This window comes from Parasteatoda tepidariorum, chromosome 7 (genome assembly GCF_982258835.1).
Source record: "Parasteatoda tepidariorum strain Cologne lab strain chromosome 7, Ptep-v5.0, whole genome shotgun sequence".
Taxonomy (NCBI): Eukaryota; Metazoa; Arthropoda; class Arachnida; order Araneae; family Theridiidae; genus Parasteatoda; species Parasteatoda tepidariorum.
This window is the reverse complement of record NC_141761.1, coordinates 113,441,676-113,466,432: the sequence shown is the minus strand read 5'-3', so window position 1 is coordinate 113,466,432 and position 24,757 is coordinate 113,441,676. Positions and strand designations below refer to the sequence as shown.

Genomic DNA, 24,757 nt, shown 5'->3' with positions numbered 1-24,757 from the left:
AGCGTTAAGCATTGAAAAAAAAGCGATCAAAAAACTACATTGATTGAAATTGGGTGCGTCAAAAATTTAAATGCGAAAATTTCAAATTTAAGAATTTTTTTTATTTTTCAAAAAGGAAATTAAAATTTTTTTCTTCTTCATTTCTTCAGATTGCGTCCGCAGGCCACACATCAAAGGTTAGTGGGCCGCAGGTTGTGCACCCCTAGCTTAAGGAATAATAGTTAAGTTCAAAAATAAATTATCTTATACTATCCCCACACATTTTGACATGTTCAGGAAACATATATAGACTTCAAAATTTCTCTTACTATAACAATAAGTAATTATTAATCAACATTAACACATTGTACCTATTTTCAACCTTTACAAAATTGTTTTTACAGAAAAAGAGAACTGACCTAAAATAAAACTTTACTAATAAAACACAGATAAAATCAGAAAAATAAAAACTGGAAACTGTATTAATTAAATCATTAATGCTCCCAAGTTCAAAAATAAATTATCTTATGCTTAGAAATCAAAGCCTCCATATATTTTGACTTTAGAAAAATGAGACTTTAAAATAACTCTTATTACAGCAAAAAATAATTATAAATTGACAGTAACAAATTGTAGTTACAAAAGGTCTTCTCTAAAAAAAGATTTAAAAAAAAATGCTTAATATATTATTTAACTAATGGTAAAAAAAAATCAGAAAACAAACATTCGTTAAATCAAACCCCATATTTCAACATGTTTAGAAAACATAAGCAGGGATCTGTCTGGGAGGTATCTATTTAATGAAAATTTAGACATAATTTGTGAAAATTAAAAAGTATATTAAAAAATCAACACAAAAATATTGTAAAGAAAATATTTTCAAAAATTCACTTCAAACAGAAACCATTTATGACAGGTTATACATATTTCCCCCCATATATGACAGGTATATTCTGCATATTTTTTCCCATATAAAAAAGTTAATTTTGCTTTTGTAAAATTGTGGGCTTAAAATTGCATACAATTTTAAAATTCCATAAAAATTATTGTCCATAGTTAAACTTCAACTCGAATTTAATAAAAACACGCATTTAACAGTACTAGTACTAAAAGTTATTTTCATTATGAGAACATTTTCAACTAGGTCAACAAAAAGTTTCACAATTAAAAAAAATGTTTCATAAAAAATAAAGGTCTGTTAGAATAAATTTACAACAGTGTTTAAGATAATGTTCTGAAGCTTATAATAATGTTAGAATTTAGACTTTCTGTAAAGTTTAGAAAGAGAGACCCTCATTGTTTCATTTTAAAAAAGTCCGGTAAAACAAAAAAAAAACCTCGCTTTGATATGGTTTGAGCGAACGGTTAGGTTTACCATATTGCAGTATCTGACCAAACATGTGCTACCTTTTTATGAAAGACATCTGGCAAAAAAGCTCCTCTTTTCCCTAGATAGCAACGAGAGTGGGGTTTGCATTAGAACTTGCTTTATTAAGTCTTTTGTGAAACTACCGTTTTTCCAAAAGTTGAATTTGTGAAGGTACCGCTAAACGGTAGTAAATATACCCTGGGCAGACCCCTGATATGAAAGTCCAAAATTGGTATTATTAAAGCAACAAATAATTATTAATTATCATTAACAAATTGTATTTTTTTCGGCCAATTCAAAATTCTTTCTGCAGAATTATTCTCTGAAAAAAATTGGTCAAAATCATCTGTATATTAAAATATAAACTATCTTATACTTGCAAATCAATTTTCCTGAATTTTCGCCACATGTCTCCTGAATTTTTCGAAATGGTCATTAAACATATGAGACTTTAGATTGTTTTTCTTGGTAAAACCTCTCTAACAGATCGAGCACATGAAATTTTTTTCTTTAGTATGGGTTCGCAGATGATCTTTAACCTGCGTCATAACAGCAGAAGAAAAATTACAAAGCAGGCACTGATGATGTGATGGCCACCAATAAAAACTTTATCACTAGAGAACAGTTTCTGTTGACCAGGGAGGAAGAAAACTAAAATATTAAAACAAAAATCAGACATTAAAATTATGCAGTATATAAAATAGCTCAGTATCACTCTTATTAAAAGCAATTAAATAATAAAAGTATCAGTTTATATTAGGAAAAACAATATTAACTAGATATTTTACTTCAATAATAATTTTAAATGCCTCGAGATTTATATTGACTGCAGGGTGTGTACTCTAATCTTTCAACACAAAATAAGAACCTTTTTTTAAGCACTATATAAAGTAACAAAATGCAAAATAATTTTCAAAGACTTTACATGATCCTAATAAAATAACAAATTTCTGACTAAGAATTCTTTTCTTGATTATATTAGCCACCATAAAAAGACCTTCAAGCACTTTTTAAAAACGCTACGCACTATGAACAGGCACTTTGAATGAATACCCAAATATTTTGGAATTCCATTATGATTTGGAGACTTTTTTTTAGAGTTTATTGACATTAGATTGAATAACAGCTCAAAAATAATTTATTTCGCTTGATTAAAATAAAATGAATTAAATAAATAAAATTCAAAACACTAAAAAAAATTTTGCTCTCTAGATTTGACCTCTGCCCTTTTTTTCCTTCAAATTTCAATTACATATACAGTACACTCTTGATTATCCGGTTTGCGGATTATCCGTGCTCATTCCGGAGTCACACAAAAAATATAAAGAGAAACATTTTCAAGATTAAAAAAATTTATTCATGAAGTTATAACACTACCAAATTTTTGGAAAGCAATAATCGTTATTGGATTGCAGTATATGGAACATCAGTAGAATGGTCAAAGGTAAAATCGTCTACGTTATCCCGATCTTGGAGAAAGATCATACCGCTTGATGAACAATCCTCATCAGATGTTCAAGAAAAATATGATAACAGTATTCTCGAACAATCTCGCTCGAGCTTCTCGAAATCTAAGGCTTCGAAATTCTTGATGAAGAAAATTTAGAAGATTGGTTTCCAAGTGATGCATGAGAGCCTGGCTTACAGTATTTGACTGATCGTTATGTTGTTAAATCAAATAGTGATGATAGTAACTGATGCAGAAGATGTAGTAAATGAATGAAATACAATTTCTCATTCTGCTGCTCTGTGGAAACTTTATTAGATTATATGGGGGGATTTGATTACGGTGACATTACTGCTGTTCGTAAAATATGTGTATCGATATATGGCGAAGACGCATTATACATTTTTCAATAAGGAAAATTCCTAGTTTGATGTTATGCATGCAAATATCAGTAATTTTTATATTTTTTGTACTGATATTGAATTTTTCTTTAATAAAAGGAGTTTTCGGATTTTCTGTGTTTTTCGATTGTCCGTGCGACCTGTCCCGGTGATTAACCCGGATAATCGGGAGTGCACTGTATTTTTTACTTTTGATGAAATAAGTTTGAAAAACAGTTATAAAAATTTAAACAATATTATTATGTTTGATTTTTTCAAAATAAATTTTAAGAGATAAGAAAATGCTCAAAATCTGTTGTCATTTTGAATTAGTACCTATGTGTTTTCAGAATTTTAATGATATAATTTGGGTTTTTGTTCAAAGTACAATGAAATTAGCTTCAATAACAATTAAGAAACTTTATAAGCTAATTAAATAGTTATAGCTAATTAAATTTTGGTTTTGAGTTGGGAGCTCGCACATTTGCCATCGGAGAGACGCTTGTTATACAGCCCTAACATAACTATTTTTCTTTTGCCCTGTTTGTGGCAAGGCAATGGAAGTGTAACAGCTTGTACAGTGCACAAAACTAAAATCCAAAATAACTTGTGATCTAACGATTGTGTTTCAAGTACCAAGACTCGATTTTTATGATTCAAGGGCCTAATCTTAAATTTTATACTTACATAACTGCCAACATAGATAGGAAAAAATCCGGTATATTTTACGAAATAATATAAATTTCATGATAATTGTTGCATAATGTACTTAATATTTTACTCATATGGAATTTTAGGAATTTTTACAGTCATCAAAATAGAAAAACTGCCACATTTCCAGTTATGATTGACATTAAACATACTTGAAATTTTATGTATTATGTTTATTCATAATTTCAAATATTAATAGGCATTCAATTCATCAAAGATAGTTAAAAGATTTTTTTAAAATTAATTTAAAAAGGTAGTTCTGAATAAAAAATAAACTGAACACTTCAGAACAAAAAAAAGTTTTGAACCGATTTCTATAAATGAGGTTCATTTCATTATGTCTTAGCAATACTTATTTAAATATTTAAGCCAGTAAGCAATAATCTATGCAAAAATTCTATTTCAATAGGGATTTGTTTTAGGAAACTTACTCATTTGTAGGGAATTTTCAAGAATATACAAAAACCAGGAGAATTTTCAATAAATCAGGAGAAAGCGGCAAAATCCAGAGATGGCAGATACGTACTTATATACTTCAGGCAATATTTTAAGTTTTCCTCGTAATAAAAATGCTATTCCTTTGTTAGACGGATTGGCTTTTGTGGCCTTCAAAATAAAGGAGTAGCCACAATCTGGAAAATATAATTCCAATAGTTTAAGTAAGAGGGCGTTTGGAAATTTGGACCTCTTAATGTTAATTTCAGCTTTTTTTATATTTAATCCTCAGAAAGAAGTCATGTATTTAAATTTTTATTGCTCAGGAATTATTTTACCAATTCTTTATAAATTTTGTCAATCCAAACTATGTCAATTAAATTGATGCAAAAATTTGTGGATATAAAAATTTTTAAATTAAATAAATAGTTATAAAATATTAATTCCTCACGTAGGATCCTTTTTGATAAACAAGTTTTATAATTAAGAACAAAAGTTTTAATTCATTCCACTAGTTCCAAAGTTTATTGTTTTTTCCTCACATAAATTAAGAGGTGAAATAAACAAAATACGAAATTAACATTAACCCCGAATCGGGACTGCCTACCATATTTCCCAGGTCAAGAAGGTTAAATGACAGTTATTAAAGGGACATGTAAGGTTTAAACCCTGTTCTAAATCAATAACCCAGTTTTTTTGACTGCTTAAAGATACAACTTCATTGGGCAGTAATAATTGGAAGAGAATCCTTGGTGAGGGGGAGGAATAAAATAGATTTCTTTAAAAATTGCGGTTCACCTTTTTCTTTTGAATTACACTGAGATACAATTTGTCGAAGAATATATTTTCAGATAATTATCTTCCCACATTTTTGGTCAAACAAAAATTTAAAATACCGATTTATACATCTTTGTGTATTTTGTAAATAAGATAAATTTATAATAATTTTGTTTCCTTATTCTGTCTTTTTTTAAAAATAAAATACTGTAATACAATTCGTCAAACAATAAATTTTCATTTATGCTCTCAAACTATGTATTTTTTGTGTTAAATAATCATTCGCCTTACTTTTTTTTAATACTCATTTGGAAAATTAGTATTAATAGTGTAAATTTATATCTATTTTTTAATAATTTTTTTTTCTCTGAAACTGTTTTTTTTTTTTTTTTAAATGAACATAAAAAATTTAAAATTGCATGTAAGTGTTCATATTTGCGTTCAAGCTCATACATTTGTCTTCAAGGTTGCATGTGTATGAGGTTGCATATGGTTGGAATATGAGAAAGCAGGGAAAATTACATGTATGTGAACTCTTTAAAAATATGAGCACTTTCAATTTTTTTTTATCAATTTAAAAAAAGTACAATGTACAAGGGTTTATTAAAAATAAGAAATCAAACAATTACAAAAGAGAAAAGGAAAATAACACACATCATGTAATTTTCGATTCATCAGTCTACATTTAAAAAAATATAGTTTGCAAAACATAATTTGACAGGAAGCTAACATTTTAAACAAAATATCTTTAATTCAATTTTCTTTTTTTAAAAATTAAAACTCATAAGATTGTTTCACATTTGTATTCAAAGTACAATTTAATTGATAAATATTATGTAATCAAAGAGTAGAGAAAAGAATTATCATTAAGTTATAAATAATAATTTAATTAATTTTGAATTTCATCCACAGTAAATATCAATCAATTAATCATAGTGGATAATATAGAATAATAGCCTATAGAATAACAGAAATTAAAATCCTCAAAATACTGAAGTTCAAGCATTTAAGACTTTGATTTGTTATTATAAAATATGAAACAAAGTTGAATAATTTTAATAAGTATTAACACCAAATAAGTAAATTAGTCAAAAAGTTAAGAGCATAAATACTATTCTTATGCATTATTATTTTAATGCATTTATAATGTAGTAATATTAGTAATATTTTTGTTTATTTAGCATATAATAAAACTTCAAAATAATTCCAAATTTTTGGCAAATGTTACAAATGCTAAATTATTCCCTAATTATTGAAAAGGGCTACCTGAAAGAGTAAGTCGATAAACTTAATTAAGAAAAAGTTTAAATGAATACAATTTATCAAATTAAAAAAATTAATAAATAGCAAATCAGGTTTGATTACTAGAAAAATAAAAAAAACATGAAATGAATTTTAGTTTTTGCCATATTTACAGTAAAAACACCTAAATATTTTTAAAATCAATTACAAGGTTTTAAAACATGAAAGTTACATGAATTTTCAATTTTAATGCCATCACTAATCCAATATAAATGTAAATTAACATATTTAAAAAATAAAAAAATTTGTCATATTTTAAAGATTGAAAAAAAGGTTTGCAAAATAAAGTCACAAATCTTTTCAGGTTTCCACTTTTACAAAACAACCAACAATAATCTAATTATCATACTTTAATTTATTGTCATTTCAAATATAGAATTAAATTTGTAAAGAACATTCAATCAACACTTAAACAACTAAAACTTTTTTCAGATGAACCTGCACTGTTATAAGTGAACTTTTAAATGACTCTTGAGATTCGCTTTTTGAGCGAAACTTTTTCCACAATGAGAACAAGCAAAGGGTTTTTCACCAGTATGAGTTCGGATATGATATTTAATATGAGAAGAAAATCTAGTGGAATAACTGCACACTAAGCAGTTATATAAACGGTAACTAAAACCATCAAGAAAAACATGAGAACTAGAGAACAATTGTGCTTGACCAGTCACAGATATATCTAAAATATTAAAATAAAACTTTTATAAAATAAATTTTTTTAAATATTATACCAGCTTCAAAAACAATGTATGGAAAGAATAACACACTATTCTTATAAAGATTTTCAGTAAATTTAACCCACTAATGCCTAGGCTAACATTTTAAATATCAAAAAGTGATTTAAAAAAATTTTCAATGTCTAAAATTATGCAGCAAGAAAAAAAATATATAAATTCAATTTAAATTAAATTTTTTCTTACCTAAGTATTAGGTATTTATTTAGGAAAAAAAATTATAGATAAAGATATCTAAAATACTAAAACTTACATAAATTAAGTCTTTAAAAAAACTATTTCAGCTTTAAAAACAATGCATGAGAAGATAGAAATAGTTATATACATAACGTTTTTAAAAAGGTATTCAGCAAATTTAACCCATTAGTGCCTAAGTTACAATTTTAAAGGTCAAAATTTATTAAATGCCAAAAAAAAAAGAAAAAGATTATCTAAAACTATGCAAGAATCAAAGGAAAAAAGTATTCTTACAACTGGAGAAAAGAAAATAATACTTATAAGTAATTTACCATAATTTGTTTTCAAATATTATCTATTTTTTTTGCCTAAATATTAGGTATTTAGGTAAAAAAAAAAATTTCTGATAGGTCACATTGTATTATATGTTATGTAACTGTTTAAAAAAAGACAAACACTAATGGGTAAAACACATAAAATACACAAAGAATATTACTTTCTGAAGAGTCAGAACTGTACAAAAAACCAGCGTGACTTAATTTTCTTAATAGCATTTTGATTAAACTCTTTAATTGTTGACCCCATCATGAGATATTGGTTACTTACTCATACAACAAATTAGTATTATTCATTAAAGAAAAGGTACAAAATTTGAAAGAAAAAAAAAAGAGCTTTAACAATTAAAGCCAAATATTATTTTTGTTACCCACATTTATAAAAAATCAACAAGAAAAAGAAACATAAAATTAAACTAGGAAAAATATTCACTGAACAGTTCAAATAATGAAACTTTTCTTTTCACATGAAATTTCACTACTAAAAATGAACTTTTAGATGAGTCTTGAGGTTCACTTTTTTAGCAAAGCACTTTCCACAATGAGGACAAGCAAAAGGTTTTTCTCCGGTGTGCGTTCGAACATGATCTTTTATATGAGAAGAAAAACTAGTAGAATAACCGCACAATAGGCAATTATGTAAGCGTGAGCGGAAACCATCGAGCATAATGTGAGAGCTAGAGAACAATTTTGTCTCACCGGCCACAGAGAAATCTAGAATATATTAAAATAAAATTTTAAAAAACTTAAATTAGTCTTTAGAAAATGTTTGGAAAAAAGAAAACACCAGTTGATAGATTCACGATTTTTTAAGAGGTTTTTCACTAAATTTAATTCATTAACGAGAGTAATGATTATGATTATTGGCCTAGGGCTTGAGCTAGTGAACAATCTTTCTCTGTATATAAAAAAAAATATTAGTTAAAATTAGATATCTTTTGTCTATTTAACAGATTATATCTTATAACTTTTCATTATTATTTGATTAGCAACAGGCAATTTCTTATAAAGTGTAAATTATTTATAAAGTGTGATTTAAGGCCCACATGCAAACAGTGCTCAAGGTCTTAGCCTTACAAGCTCTTGTGAGAGTCATATTCTACAATGATGCCCAGGTTGCAATTTTTTAAAGTCAAAACATTAATAACTAGAATTATGACATAATTATTTATTATGTCAATGAAAACATATAAACTAATGCAAACTAATATTTTTCTTTAACAAAGGTGTTTTTAAATGGGACTTAAAAGAGGTCTATATTTATGATATATGAGCAAGCAAAGAAAGAACTGAATGATATACGTGCAGTCACAGAAAAATCTAACATACTTGAAAAAAATTTACATTTAATTTAGTTAAAAAAATCCTGATGTCTAATGTTGCTTATTAGAAAAAGGAGAAAATTACTAGATTACCTTTAAGTTGTAAGATCCATGTTTAGGTAAAAGAGGCACAGTACTTTTTAAATGTTTGAGCAGGGTGCATAGCCAGATTTTTTAACAAAAAATAAGCACCTTTTAAGAACTTTTTAAGCACTCAAAAACTATTTTTAATCAGTTTCCAAAAAAAATATATATATATATAACTAGGATCTGTGTAGTAATAAAAATTATTTTTTTCTATCGTTTAAAGTTCTTAATTTATAAACATAAAATCAATAGAATTCAAACAAATTTCCAAAAACTTACATAATCATGATTAAATAACTAGTTTCTGATAAATATTGCAGAGAAAATAGTAAAAATTATGCAATTTTTATAATTTAGAATGACAATTGACACGGTAGAGAAAATTTCTTTTTAAAAGAAAGAAAATTAAGCACTTTTTACAAACCCTGAATAAAAAAACCACCTTTAAGAGCTTTTAAAATATGCTAATCAAAAATAAGCACATTTTAAAAATGCTACACACACTGTTTTAAAAAAAGAAAAGGCTAACCATCTCATTCGAAATAAAATTTTAAAAATTATATCATACAGTTCATTTGAAATCAGACTTGCTACTTATTCTTAATGTACAATAGAAATAGAAATTTTTAAAAATTGTGATCAAATCATTTATACCTCAAACCAAAGGTTTATAAACTTCTTAATTTATCTATTGGCTTACATTTGTTTACTGAGTTATCCTTTTTATGATTTGCCCATTCACTGATATGTTAAGTCACTATTCCTTTTTTTCTTTTCTTTTATTCACTCATTTATAAAAAAGTATCATAGTTACCAGTTGCCATAGTGATGCAAACTTGAGAAATTAAAAATAAAAACAAATATGCTAAAATAAATTAGTTAAACAAGCAGATGATAAAATCTAAAATAAAGATATTCCATAATATTAAATTTGCAGTGGAACAATTAAAAATGCTAAATGATATTACTCAAAAATATTCTTTCTTTCACCAGTTACTAAAAACTAATACCTAATAACATTTCGAATAGCTTTCAACTAAATTATAAGATTTTTTAAAAAGTAATGTAAGTGATTTGTAAAGTTAGCTTAAATAAACATCAAACATTAAAGTTATAAAAATATATTTTGTAAATTATGTTTTTTTCTCAAATCAAAATGTATAAATACAGTCTACATTTATTAAATTTTGCACTTTTGATTTATTTACTACAGAAGAATAGGATGCACATTTATACTAGACAAAAAGTAAGCATTAAAATAACATTTAATTTTTTTTCTTCTTTTTTTTCTTCAAATTACACCGTCATGTTTTCAACAAGTGGCGAGCAGTATAAAGTTTTAGAATTAAAGAAATACAACATTTTTTTCAAACATTAACATTATAATTAACATACTGAAAAAACATTTAAGTCCTTAATTTCCTTATAGCATATTTATTCAAACATTTATTCCATTAATTATGATAAGAAAACAGGGTAAAACTTAAGTCATTGTTCAGGTAATTTTTTAATTTAAGCTAAAACCTACAGCCAAATCACTGACCTAAAACATTTATTCATTTAAAGTTGCTAAATGATAAGTTTTTTTAATGTACTTTTGTTTCAAATTTCTTAATTGAAATAACTGCAATAACATCAAATTCTTAATAGAAAAATTAAAAAAAGTAGTTTATAATGAGCAAGTAACAATGTACAAGATGAGTCATTGTTTCAAATAAGTTTACTTTTTTACATAAATTTTTCAGGTAATTTTTAACTTATATTGAAAACCACAAGAAATTATAGACCCAAAATATTTATCCACTCACAATAGCAAAACATTTTTATTTTTGTTACTAATACAAAAGAGAAATGTTAAGAATTAAGTAAATAATTATAATCATAGTGAAACAGAAAACAACATAAGTATAAATATACTCTTCTTGCTCCATAGTAATATTAACTGCAAATTAGGAAAATAAAATCATACTACTGTCTAATCAGGCTAAATAAACAATGGTAATTTTAAAGTTAAAAACAACAACACCATAAATACAATATTAGCATGCAGTGTAAAAACTAAAATAAAAAAGTTGTTGAGCTATACATTCTGAATTTGATTGCTGATTTTCATCTGATTCATAATTTTATCACTTGTAAGTTTGATGCTAGTGATTTTTAAAAAAATCTCTTTAGTAATTGATCTGGTTGATTTTTTACTCAGAGAATCTACAATTTTATTTTATGAAGAAACACCACTCAGCCACAAAGTTTAATACTATTATATATAGTAGCTACAACAGAAAAGTTGTTTCTGTATTTATCTACATCAAAAAATTGGGCTACAAGTTTTTTAAGGCTGTATTCAACTATGAAATCACAGTACAATATGAACTCTAGTAAAAACTTCATATTCGATTTATTTACTGTTCTTCAAGATGGTTTTCAACTATAAAAACTCTGCATTTTCTATTATGGTCCAAAAGAATGAAACACTAATGAGCTAATTAAAAATTTATATTCAATTTATTAATCATTACTTTAGAGATTTATTGCACGTACTACAAATAGTATGATATGATATACTAATTCATAAAATTGAAGTATTCAGACATCAATTACAAATTTACAATAACTAAGTTTTTTTTATAATAATTGTTATTCGTAAGATTACTTAACCCATTGTTATATCAATTATTGTTGCACAAATAAAATTAAATAACGGTGGGTAAATTTTAGATTCACTACTGTGCTAATTGATGGGAAGTACAATTTCGAAAACACTGCACTTTTCTTAGAAAATTACTAAAGCTAAAAATGCTGGCTGATATTGAAAAATTATGACCAAAGCTTTTATAAATTGTGTTGTTTCCATACAAATACTACCTAACTACAGAAAGCAGAGGTTTCATGCTTTGTTTCTTTCTCAATAAGAGCAATTTACTTCAAAACTAATAATTTACTTAAATTTTTCTATTTTTTTTCAGTAGCCAAATCTTTAAACAAAAAAATAAGCACTTTTTAAGCACTCAAAAAATATTTTTACATACTATATACATTAACAGATTGCAAAATAATTTTCAAAGACTTTACATGATCAAGATAAAATAACTAGTTTTGTACATAAGAACTTTTTTTTATTGTATTAACCACTATAAAGAGATCGAAAACTTTTTCAGTTCAATTTCAGAGGGTGGAAAATGAAACCTGAAATTGAGAATATGTCTCTCTCATGCGCAACTCTGCTGCATTTTGCAAGAATCTCACCAAACTCAGCTCAATATATGTACATGCGGAGTGCTAGACTTAACCAATCGATACACCTAACCCAGCTAGAACGCTGAATAGACGAACATGCGAACCCGCAAATATTTCACCAATCATGCAAAATTATTGGTGCTTACATACGATACAGATATCATAAGTAAATTCATTCAAATATTATGGAATATATTTAAAATGAAAGCAATAATTTTGTATATAACTTAAAAACAGTGTTGCCAGATTAGGGGTTTTCCCCCTAAATTTAGGGGGATTTTTTAATCTTCAGTGGGTATTTTAGGGGAATTTGTTTTTAGGTTTTTTTAAAATTTTTTTAGGGTTATTTGTGAATTTTACTAGTTTCATTTTGGTTACGTTCCAATATCAAATTTTATAACTGAATGTGTGAGATGGTAATACAGTAGGGAACCGATTATCCGGAACGATCGGGACCATCCACATTCCGGATAACTGATTTTTCCGGTTTTCTGAATCGCTACAAAAAAACGTTTTTTTATTGTTAAACCCAACTATAAAAAAAAAAAGTTGAAATAATCTTAAAAAGAAGAAAAAACGATGAAATAATACACTAATGATTATTTTTAAAATGATGGTAAGGTAAACATCTTTCAAAAAAGAACGAAAAGTCCTAAAATCTTATGAGGAAAAAAAATGTTTGTTTCTTTTAAATGGCGGGAAAATTTATCGAATTTCGTTCCGGTTTTTTGGTTTTCCAATTTCCGGATAACAGGTTCTGTACTGTATAAAAATCAATATGTTAAGCCAAAATAAAAAGATTAAGATTTCATTTTAGAGCCTAACCCCTTTGTTGAATGTAGTAAGTTATTACTTAGTTCCATCAACCTATATGTTTGGCGAATTTGAATTCAAATTATTTAAAATTTTTAATGTGCATGGTTTAAAAATAATGCCAAAGGATAAAGAAAAAAAGAAGTACGTACAAAGCACAAGAAAGTTTCTCCATATTAAATATTATTAAAGACAAATTGAGGAATAAAATGGCTATAACTACAGCTGATGCTATTTTGCACGTTCGATATCAACTTTCTAATGTTTTTCATAATTTTGTACCGACTTCTTCTATGTTAAAAATGTCTAACAGCAAAAACATAAACAAATCAGAAAGTATTGACGAAAATATGCTGCATATTTTATCAGAAATTTAAGCATAATATTAGAATTAAAATATTAAAAAAGACTATATCATTGATAATAAAAATATTTATGAAAAAATGTGCGAGTCAAGTATTGAAAAAAATATCTTAAATATTTTAGTAGAAATTAAAGATAATGTAACAACTGAAATACAAAAAAGATTATTTTTTGATGATAGTAAAATATTAAAAAGTATTAAAGCAACGTTTTCTATACAGTATTTAACTTTTGAACAATTTTTTAATTACTTATACATTAAGTTAAAAATTTTAGATTTTTAAAAAAAATTTTAGGGGATTTTACTCTATTTGGGGGTGAACGGTTATCGGAATCTGGCAATACTGCTTAGAAATAACAAATGTAAGTTAATCATATTTCCACAAACATAATTAGAAAAGGCTCCTGCCAAGTACATGACAACAGGGGTCTGTCCAGGCATAGCCACCGAGAGTCAAGGCCTCTCCGTAGATTTGATAAAGTGGTATTTAGATTTGTATTAAGAAAAAACTATAATAAATAGTTCAAACCTTTGAGCGACATAATATATTTTTGCTTTAGCTAATTTAATTAATACCACTTAATTTTTTTTCAAGTGGTGAATTTAGCTTTTTAAGTTATTTATAAAGTTATAACTCAATAAAATGAACATGTAGGACTGCTTGATGCTTTTCAATAGAAATGAATGAATAGAAATGAAATTTAATAAGAAATTTTTTACTTTTAATTTTTAAATCTTGATTCAACATAACTATTTTTAATGTCAAAAGGATAAACCTTACTTAAGTGTATAATTTATTATTTTCTAATATGTAATTAAATATTAGATTTAATCATATATTTGAAAATAAGAAATGATACATAAGAAAACGAATACGAGACAAATAAAAATATGTTATACCCTGGCAGAAAAGAGACAAATAAAGAAATAATAGTTTTTTTGGCACATTCATAAAATTTTTATTTTAAAATACGCTGTAAAGAATTCTTTCAGAATCTTATGATATACATTCAAATTCCAAGTGGAAATATAAACATAAATACTGCAATTATTTACAAGTAAATGACGCATATAATATTCAAGTAGTACAAAATAATTTTGCTAAGTAATAATTATATAGTAATAATAATAAAAAAATTATAAGTAATTTAGCAAAGTATTTCGATCATTAAGATTGTAAAACTTTAAAATAGTACTTATTATTTTCAATAATAAATATATCTTTATTTACTATAAAAAAGTAAAGTATTTTCAAATCTTAAGTTTTTCTAACATATAGTAAATTCATTGATGACAATCTTTCTTATAAGATTTGTTAAAAAAATATCCCAAAATAGAGATTCCTCAAGAAAATTATTAGTATAATATAGTATTATTAGTATAATATTCTGAGCAGAAATTGTTCAATAATTAAAAAAAAATATTCACTGAAAAAGGCAAGAAAATATTGAATATTATTTATAAACTGCATTTGAAATTATCTACAAGTTTTTGTTAAATCGTAATTTAAAAAAAAAAAAATTTGAATAAAAAAATATAAAAGCATTTATTAAAATCATTTTTCCTGTCACTCAATAAGATACATCTCATTAATTAATATATTTTATATAAGATACATTTCAATGAATATTCTTATGAATATGCAATGTTTATTTATCTATTAGAACAATTTCTACGGTTATGTGCAAAACCGAAAAGAAAATATAACATGCTTTAAAAAGTTTAATAATTTTTAAAACGCTTATAAAAAACACTATTTCATGAAGTAGATTAGGCTGATTCTAAAAAAAATTATTACTTTAACAGAACTCGGATTCAAATAACAAAATATTTTTCAGAATGTTACTTGAAAATTTTATTCAAGCAATAAATTGTTTTTAAACACTTTTGACAATCTTTGGTTAATGTGACACATTAAAATTAAATTACAATATTTAATAACAAATTATAAAATAGTAAAAAAAAATTATTTAAGGTATCAGCATAAGATAATACAAAAACAATTCACCTGCATTCGAAAGATTCATACCATATGAAGCATGAACAACAGTTTCATTAGTATTCATTTAAATAATAACATACAAAAATTAAAATGGCTAACAATGAATTTAATTCCTTTTTTATTAATATGATTTAATGTATCGGTGTCTTTTTGCTTTCAAGTATGAATATTTATGAAATTTTACTCAAATGATCGTAAGCTATCGTTGAGAATAAATAAGCTTTAAATGCCAATCAAGATTGTTATTAATTTTTCTTTCTTTTAAAAGTATAACTAAAGCTTTTTCACTAGTTTTTTTAAATAATAAAAATATTAACTCTTAATAACATCTTATATTTGTTTATATATACAATTAAACACGATAAATGATATTTAAATTTGCCTTATTTCATGTCAAAGAGTTTTGCAAAAGTATGAATGTTTTGATAGTTTCATATTCCAATGTTCGATAACAATTAACATTACCTAAAGCAATGTAATTCTAAAATACAACTTATTTCATTATTTAATAAAAAAGCTGATTATTAAGGCTGCAAAAACGAATATTAAAACATGAAAGATAAATAACACTCACTCGACTATTAACGGTTATTTGATAACTGTCTCGCTTGACGGAATTAATCCTTTTTTTTAATTTCATCACTTTTCGGAAACATTACTGATAACTTAGGCCCATTTTTGTAGTTCCCTTTACATCTAGGAACTACACACGTATACATAAAATAATGCAACATATATATTTTTTAAATCGTTTAATACGACGCATCCGACGGACAAACGAGACGAAAAGGTTCTGAACTATACTGGTAAATAGGGAAGATAGATAACGGGTCAGATGTTGAAATTAATGAAATATCCAGGAAGAAAAGTGAAACAGATTTTATTCTAAATGGCGTAATGCGAGAAATTTGCGAATTTTGAAATTGATTTATAGAATGCGGGAATTTCTAGTGGTAATAATTTTTTAATGAGAGAAAAGAAAAAAATATGCGAGATTCTCGCGTTCTCGTTTTGTAGTGAAAACACTGCACCACAGTATGTGACATCACTAAAAGACCTTGATGATCTCAACGGCCTTATTTCTCGGTAACTATGGTCCAGGTCCAAATTTGTCACTGTTTAGCGGTACCTTCACGGATTCAACTTTAGGAAAAATGGTAGTTTCACAAAATACTTTTAAAAAAGCAAGTTCTAAGATTCTCCTCCCCGCCTCTTAAAATTTGTTTTTGTATCTCTGTAAAAAAACGATAAATCCTGGATTAATTACGCATTTCGACTTGCACAAGAAACCCTCCCATGGATTGCTACTAATGATGTAGTAGAATTTTTCGGTAACTATGGTCCAGGTCCAAATTTGTCACTGTTTAGCGGTACCTTCACAGATTCAACTTTAGGAAAAATGGTAGTTTCACAAAATACTTTTAAAAAAGCAAGTTCTAAGATTCTCCTCCCCGCCTCTTAAAATTTGTTTTTGTATCTCTGTAAAAAAACGATAAATCCTGGATTAATTACGCATTTCGACTTGCACAAGAAACCCTCCCATGGATTGCTACTAATGATGTAGTAGAATTTTTCGGTAACTATGGTCCAGGTCCAAATTTGTCACTGTTTAGCGGTACCTTCACGGATTCAACTTTAGGAAAAATGGTAGTTTCACAAAATACTTTTAAAAAAGCAAGTTCTAAGATTCTCCTCCCCGCCTCTTAAAATTTGTTTTTGTATCTCTGTAAAAAAACGATAAATCCTGGATTAATTACGCATTTCGACTTGCACAAGAAACCCTCCCATGGATTGCTACTAATGATGTAGTAGAATTTTTCGGTAACTATGGTCCAGGTCCAAATTTGTCACTGTTTAGCGGTACCTTCACGGATTCAACTTTAGGAAAAATGGTAGTTTCACAAAATACTTTTAAAAAAGCAAGTTCTAAGATTCTCCTCCCCGCCTCTTAAAATTTGTTTTTGTATCTCTGTAAAAAAACGATAAATCCTGGATTAATTACGCATTTCGACTTGCACAAGAAACCCTCCCATGGATTGCTACTAATGATGTAGTAGAATTTTTCGGTAACTATGGTCCAGGTCCAAATTTGTCACTGTTTAGCGGTACCTTCACGGATTCAACTTTAGGAAAAATGGTAGTTTCACAAAATACTTTTAAAAAAGCAAGTTCTAAGATTCTCCTCCCCGCCTCTTAAAATTTGTTTTTGTATCTCTGTAAAAAAACGATAAATCCTGGATTAATTACGCATTTCGACTTGCACAAGAAACCCTCCCATGGATTGCTACTAATGATGTAGTAGAATTTTTCGGTAACTATGGTCCAGGTCCAAATTTGTCACTGTTTAGCGGTACCTTCACGGATTCAACTTTAGGAAAAATGGTAGTTTCACAAAATACTTTTAAAAAAGCAAGTTCTAAGATTCTCCTCCCCGCCTCTTAAAATTTGTTTTTGTATCTCTGTAAAAAAACGATAAATCCTGGATTAATTACGCATTTCGACTTGCACAAGAAACCCTCCCATGGATTGCTACTAATGATGTAGTAGAATTTTTCGGTAACTATGGTCCAGGTCCAAATTTGTCACTGTTTAGCGGTACCTTCACGGATTCAACTTTAGGAAAAATGGTAGTTTCACAAAATACTTTTAAAAAAGCAAGTTCTAAGATTCTCCTCCCCGCCTCTTAAAATTTGTTTTTGTATCTCTGTAAAAAAACGATAAATCCTGGATTAATTACGCATTTCGACTTGCACAAGAAACCCTCCCATGGATTGCTACTAATGATGTAGTAGAATTTTTCGGTAACTATGGTCCAGGTCCAAATTTGTCACTGTTTAGCGGTACCTTCACGGATTCAACTTTAGGAAAAATGGTAGTTTCACAAAATACTTTTAAAAAAGCAAGTTCTAAGATTCTCCTCCCCGCCTCTTAAAATTTGTTTTTGTATCTCTGTAAAAAAACGATAAATCCTGGATTAATTACGCATTTCGACTTGCACAAGAAACCCTCCCATGGATTGCTACTAATGATGTAGTAGAATTTTTCGGTAACTATGGTCCAGGTCCAAATTTGTCACTGTTTAGCGGTACCTTCACGGATTCAACTTTAGGAAAAATGGTAGTTTCACAAAATACTTTTAAAAAAGCAAGTTCTAAGATTCTCCTCCCCGCCTCTTAAAATTTGTTTTTGTATCTCTGTAAAAAAACGATAAATCCTGGATTAATTACGCATTTCGACTTGCACAAGAAACCCTCCCATGGATTGCTACTAATGATGTAGTAGAATTTTTCGGTAACTATGGTCCAGGTCCAAATTTGTCACTGTTTAGCGGTACCTTCACGGATTCAACTTTAGGAAAAATGGTAGTTTCACAAAATACTTTTAAAAAAGCAAGTTCTAAGATTCTCCTCCCCGCCTCTTAAAATTTGTTTTTGTATCTCTGTAAAAAAACGATAAATCCTGGATTAATTACGCATTTCGACTTGCACAAGAAACCCTCCCATGGATTGCTACTAATGATGTAGTAGAATTTTTCGGTAACTATGGTCCAGGTCCAAATTTGTCACTGTTTAGCGGTACCTTCACGGATTCAACTTTAGGAAAAATGGTAGTTTCACAAAATACTTTTAAAAAAGCAAGTTCTAAGATTCTCCTCCCCGCCTCTTAAAATTTGTTTTTGTATCTCTGTAAAAAAACGATAAATCCTGGATTAATTACGCATTTCGACTTGCACAAGAAACCCTCCCATGGATTGCTACTAATGATGTAGTAGAATTTTTCGGTAACTATGGTCCAGGTCCAAATTTGTCACTGTTTAGCGGTACCTTCACGGATTCAACTTTAGGAAAAATGGTAGTTTCACAAAATACTTTTAAAAAAGCAAGTTCTAAGATTCTCCTCCCCGCCTCTTAAAATTTGTTTTTGTACCTCTTAAAATTTGTTTTTGTATCTCTGTAAAAAAACGATAAATCCTGGATTAATTACGCATTTCGACTTGCACAAGAAACCCTCCCATGGATTGCTACTAATGATGTAGTAGAAGAATTCACTTCCCACCCGGTATGTAAGAAAAGCTAGGTAGCACGTGTTTGGTCAGATAGTGCGGTATGGTAATCCTAATGGGTTGCTTACATCATATTACAGCGAGCTTTTCAAAATTTTTTTTTAAATGAAACGACGAGGCTCTCATTTCGTAATCTTTACAGGAAGTCGAAATTTGAATATTATTCTAAACATTCGAACATTATCGTAAACATTATTATAAATTTATTCTAGCAGACCTTTATTTTTTTTTTAAAAAATTTTCTCTGTGAAATTTTTTTCTGTATGACCAAGTCGAAAATGTTCTCATAATAAAAATAACTTTTAGTGGTAGCACTGTTAAATGCATGTTTTTATTAAATTCAAGTTGAAATTTGACTATGGACAATGATTTTTAAATTTGGATACGATTTTAAGCTCAAAATTATTGAAAATATTTTCCTACTTCACCATATTTTTGTGTAGATTTTTTAATATAATTCTCCCAAATTATGTTAAAATTTTCACAAAATAGGTACCTCTCAAAGAAACCTAGACAGACCCCTGGACATATACTTTATAACAGGCAATACAAATCAGGAAGTATTATAAACTTTATGTCTAGTAATCATATGGGATTTCAAGTTTCCTTTTTGAGAAAATGCTCTTCCGCATAAATGACATATAAAAGGTCGCTCACCAGTGTGAATCCGCATATGTTGTTTAACTCTAGATAACTCATTAGAAGAGTAATCACAAAGTGAACATTTATGAATACAGTAAGACAAACCTTCAACTGTCAGTTTCTTAGAGGTAAACAAAGCTTGATTAGCCAACACTCCTAGAAAATAGGATAAATAAGTAAAAAATAATTTTTTTTCAACAGGAATGCATTTTAAATATGAATGGATTACTTAAATAAAGAAAAAACTAGTTAGCCTGTCATTTTTTTCTCATAATTTTTCAAACAAAATTAAGTTTGTTCTTTATTTTTTTATCTTGTACATTATATCGGTTAACATTCATTAAAAAATAAGGTAGTTTATTATGTCATATGGTAGTTTACTATGTCATAAATTTAAGAGATAAAGAAAATATTCAAATAACTTAAAACAATAAAAATACATTTATTTTAATGACAAGCGTACTGCAAAAAATCTCAGTTGATTAATATAATTAATAGCGAAAAAAAAAAAATATGTGGTAAAGAAAAATTATCCTACACGCAAGACCATAAAAGAAAAATAATATAATAAAAACAAACATTTTCAAAATTAATATTCGCGCATATTCTAATAACTCTTCTTACTATTCTGACATATTTAATGATATTCATTTCTAAAAGAAGAATATTGTAAATGTAGCATATTTTTCGAAAATATTTTTAATAAAAGGAAATTAATTTTGCTACAGATTATGATGATAACAATACAATAAAAAAATAAATAAATAAAAATAATATTAAATAAATACAAAATATATAAGTATCATTTTCATGTTAGCAGAATAATCTAGATTTTATTCAAAATTCATGCTCCCTCTAAAACAAAATAAATGGGATGAGAAGTTAAACTAAAACTGACTTTAAATGAAAAGAAATATTTTTAAGATTGCAAAAGCCTATGTCACTAAAGCAACACCAATAGAACAGAACAACTATAACGAAGAAGATTTAAAAATACAAAGCTGAATTTCACTAATTTTTTTTCTCGATGTGTCAGTTCTATCAAAAATATCTAATAAGATGCCTTTTTTCCCTTATGAATTCTTAAATGGGCTTTTAAATTACTCTTCAAAGAAAAAAGTTTTCCACAAACTTGGCAGTCAAACGGTTTTTCACCCGTATGAGTGCGTACATGTCTCACCATATCACTATTACTGACACAGAAGTAATTGCAGTTTTTACACTGGTACAATTTTCGCTTTGTATTATCCAGTAACAATTCTGTAACAAAATATAAGAGTGTATTGTCCAATGAAGATGATCCTAAAAAACAAAATGAAAAATAAACTTAAAATATGAATACATTGTGATTCATAAAGCAACTTTCATTGAAAGATATAAACTTATCATATAATATTTATATATATATATATATATATGCATACACCAAAAAAGATTGCACAAGTATAGTTAATAATAAACAAGAAAACAAAAAACACCTTATGAATATGATTTTTTTTTTTAACTACTTAATGTCAAAAAAAGAACACTTTAAATGATAATGTTTAAATAAACATTATTTCACACATAAATCATTAAAAATTAAATAAAAAAGCGTGAATATTTTATTTTGTATAGAAGAGAATGTGGCCTGGCACATAAAAAGACAATTTTTTCCAAAATTACCAATAAGAGAAACATGATACGTAATTTAAAGTTTGCTTAATTTGTTCTACGATTCTAACACTCATAACGTGTGATCTTAAGTTACACATCAAAGTACAGGATTTTCTATTTACAGTGGAAAGTCCCGAATTCGGAATCCTTTGGACTTCTGCAAATCTGGAAAATAGATTTTTTCTAAAAAATACATCTTTAAGTAATCAAATATAGTTATTCATTTAAAAAAAATGAATGATAATCAATGACAATCTTACACAATGTTTTCTTAAAGGTTAAAAAAATAAACAATAGTGAACAGAGCATAATTTAAACTTTCTCTTTCATGAATAAAGATTTGTTACTCTCCATTTTTTTTACCCATTTGATGTGAAGAATTAGCTAGGCATACCATCAGATACAATAATATTAATAAAAAGCCTCACTTTGTAAAAGTAAATTAAGCTGATTCAATAAAAAAAATAATAATAATCTAAAAAAAGGAATAGAATTAATTAGATTTTGCTAGTAAAAACATTTATAATTTAAAGGGAAACTAAGATTATATGCTGGTATTCATTTCAAACCATATTTTTATTCAGCAGCATTAATATTCATAGTTTATTTTTTAGGGATTAATATCTAGCAAGAAAGACGAAGAAAAAAAAATTCTTAATATTTTTTTTAACAAGATAATTTCTTTTTTTTCTGAAAAAGATATATTTTATTTCATTGTTAAAAAGTGTCCAATGTCAGTTCAGATATCAAACTTTGTACTGTGTAACACTTTGAAATTGTTTTTTCTCTGTATGAATCTATTTCTCTTTTCCCTGTTGCCCTAAAGTAGTTACAGTGTTTAGTTTTATATTATAGAGAAACCTGAAATTGTAAAGAAAACATTTAATTTTGAAATACAAGTGATATTTTTTACTGTATCACACATTATAAATGTAGATAAATTGATTAGAAAGATAGAATTTTCTAATAATACATTTAGTACTTATCAGTTAAAAGAATCACACATTGGTAATTACTTTTCTAATTTCTTGTTAACACAAAAATTGATCCCTATAACAGATAAGTACGAGTTTTAAGATTGCAATGTAATGTTAAAAACTATCAATATATATTCAGCAATGTATTACATTATTTTTCAAATTTATATTAATTTTACAATGGTTAAAATTTTTGTTACCCTAATAAAATTTTGGGTGGGGGAGGTGCCTCATAGGAGTTTCCTAATCATAGGCGAGGTACTAAAAAATAACAGCAAAGAAAATAGCTAAAATTACGTTAAGGTTAGGATAGGTTAGGCAGACGTTAAAACATAAGCTAATCTTATGGTATGATCAATTAACGAATAGAAGACATTGACAGAGTCAATAACTACTATTGATAGGATAGCAAAAATAACAAATTAAGGGGAACTGGTACAATTGCACAGGAACCTATATTATCATGGATAACCAGACCATCCAGATCTATTTGGATTATCGCTGAATGGTGTGTATACAATTGTAGCAGGGGGATTGAAAGATAGGAAGTTTAAATATCAATAAAAAACTAACACGTTTACTGGGGTACCCAAAAATCAACGTGGGGCGTAGCCTTTATTTATCCTAGCAGCACATATCATACACTAAAATTACATTACTACAACCCCACAATTACGGGGAGGGCAGGGCATACAAACATATATGATAACAATAACAGTAAGGCAGCGAGAAAAGATGGTAATAGGAGGACTAGTAAAGATGTACTTACTGTTGGGGCTTCCCTGTGAGATGCTCCACGTAGATGTTTCTGGAAGTGCGGATGGTGTCGCTGACGCATAACTTTGCCATCTTCTTAATGTATCTTCTGGAGGCAAACAGCTGAAGGACAGGGTTGTTGAGTGTGTCCCAGGAGCCAAGTGAACCCACAATAATTGCATTTGTTTCGACTGATTTGTAGGTCTTCCTCAGTTCCTGCTCCACGTTCTTGTAAGCGTCGATCTTCCTTTGTCTGGCGGCACGAAAGGAGTCCTTCTGGTTCTCAAACGGGATGGTTACATCAATGATGTAGGCCTTGTCACCTCTTGCTAACACCAGGTCAGGTCGTTTACCACCACAGTTCGGAACCACTTGATTTTCATACAGGATGTTGAATCTGTCCTTATACAGGGCAGCATTCTTCACCCTGTCCACGATGTTGTTGTGGCGGAGCTGCATCAGTCTCGAGTACTTCATGCAGTGGTTAAGGCCATGAGGCAGTGTTTCAGGGAACTTGTGGCACCTCCTGCACAGAGTGCTGTGGTTTCCACTACGGTTACCCTGCTCCACATACCTCCTAACTGCATTCAGTGGCACGAGATTGAGCCTTGCTCTATGAATGAATCGCCAGTCACAGAACCTGGTGTACAGACCGTCATCCACAAAGTGAGAGCTAGCGGGTGACTCAGCAACTACACCCAGCACCTTTCCCTGGTCCTTATAGTTGTTGGTCAGGTCCAAAGAGATCTTCGTCCGCTCTTCACGTCTAAACTTCTTGAAAACCTGGCGACGATCATTGGGTGCCAGGATCGCCCTACCAAATTCCAGTATCAGATCTCCCGCATTCAGTTTCCATGTCACGCCAAGGCGACACGAAGCCTTCCTGCAGTTGGTCCAGATAGAGGAAATCGGATTGGTTGAACCAGCATCCTCCCGCCGCTTATTTTCTGACAGGTACTTGCACACATCCTCCGGGGAGACCTCCTGAAGCTATTATTATATTCAATTCGTATTATTATTGTTTATGATTTTGATGCATTTGATACAACTATGAATCCAATCCGTAGCCAGGGAACTTACTAAAATCTGGCATGTTCTTTCATCTTGGCTTCATGATTAGCATAATCGATAATTACTGGACACCCCATTTGCATGTATTTATTAGAATTGTAATTATCATTATTAATTATAA

The 24,757-nt window shown here is 28.1% G+C and overlaps 2 protein-coding genes across 2 annotated transcripts in view; both read right to left on the bottom strand.

Moving 5' to 3' along the window:
- Positions 1 to 21,359, bottom strand: part of LOC147807405 (zinc finger Y-chromosomal protein 2-like) — a 63,017-nt gene extending 41,658 nt beyond the window's left edge. The window contains exons 1-2 of the mRNA XM_087168929.1: positions 21,281 to 21,359; positions 20,282 to 20,332 (exon numbers count right to left, since the gene is read on the bottom strand). Coding sequence (XP_087025055.1) covers positions 20,282 to 20,332; positions 21,281 to 21,359 — 130 coding nt within the window. The remainder of the gene's footprint in view (positions 1 to 20,281; positions 20,333 to 21,280) is intronic.
- The window catches only part of LOC107442860 (uncharacterized), a 35,368-nt gene that overhangs the window by 10,509 nt on the left and 102 nt on the right, over positions 1 to 24,757 (bottom strand). Inside the window, exons 2-6 of the mRNA XM_071182993.2 lie at positions 23,579 to 24,555; positions 21,348 to 21,478; positions 20,192 to 20,332; positions 8,080 to 8,360; positions 1,725 to 1,999 (exon numbers count right to left, since the gene is read on the bottom strand). Coding sequence (XP_071039094.2) covers positions 21,421 to 21,478; positions 23,579 to 24,555 — 1,035 coding nt within the window. The 3' untranslated portion in view covers positions 1,725 to 1,999; positions 8,080 to 8,360; positions 20,192 to 20,332; positions 21,348 to 21,420. The remainder of the gene's footprint in view (positions 1 to 1,724; positions 2,000 to 8,079; positions 8,361 to 20,191; positions 20,333 to 21,347; positions 21,479 to 23,578; positions 24,556 to 24,757) is intronic.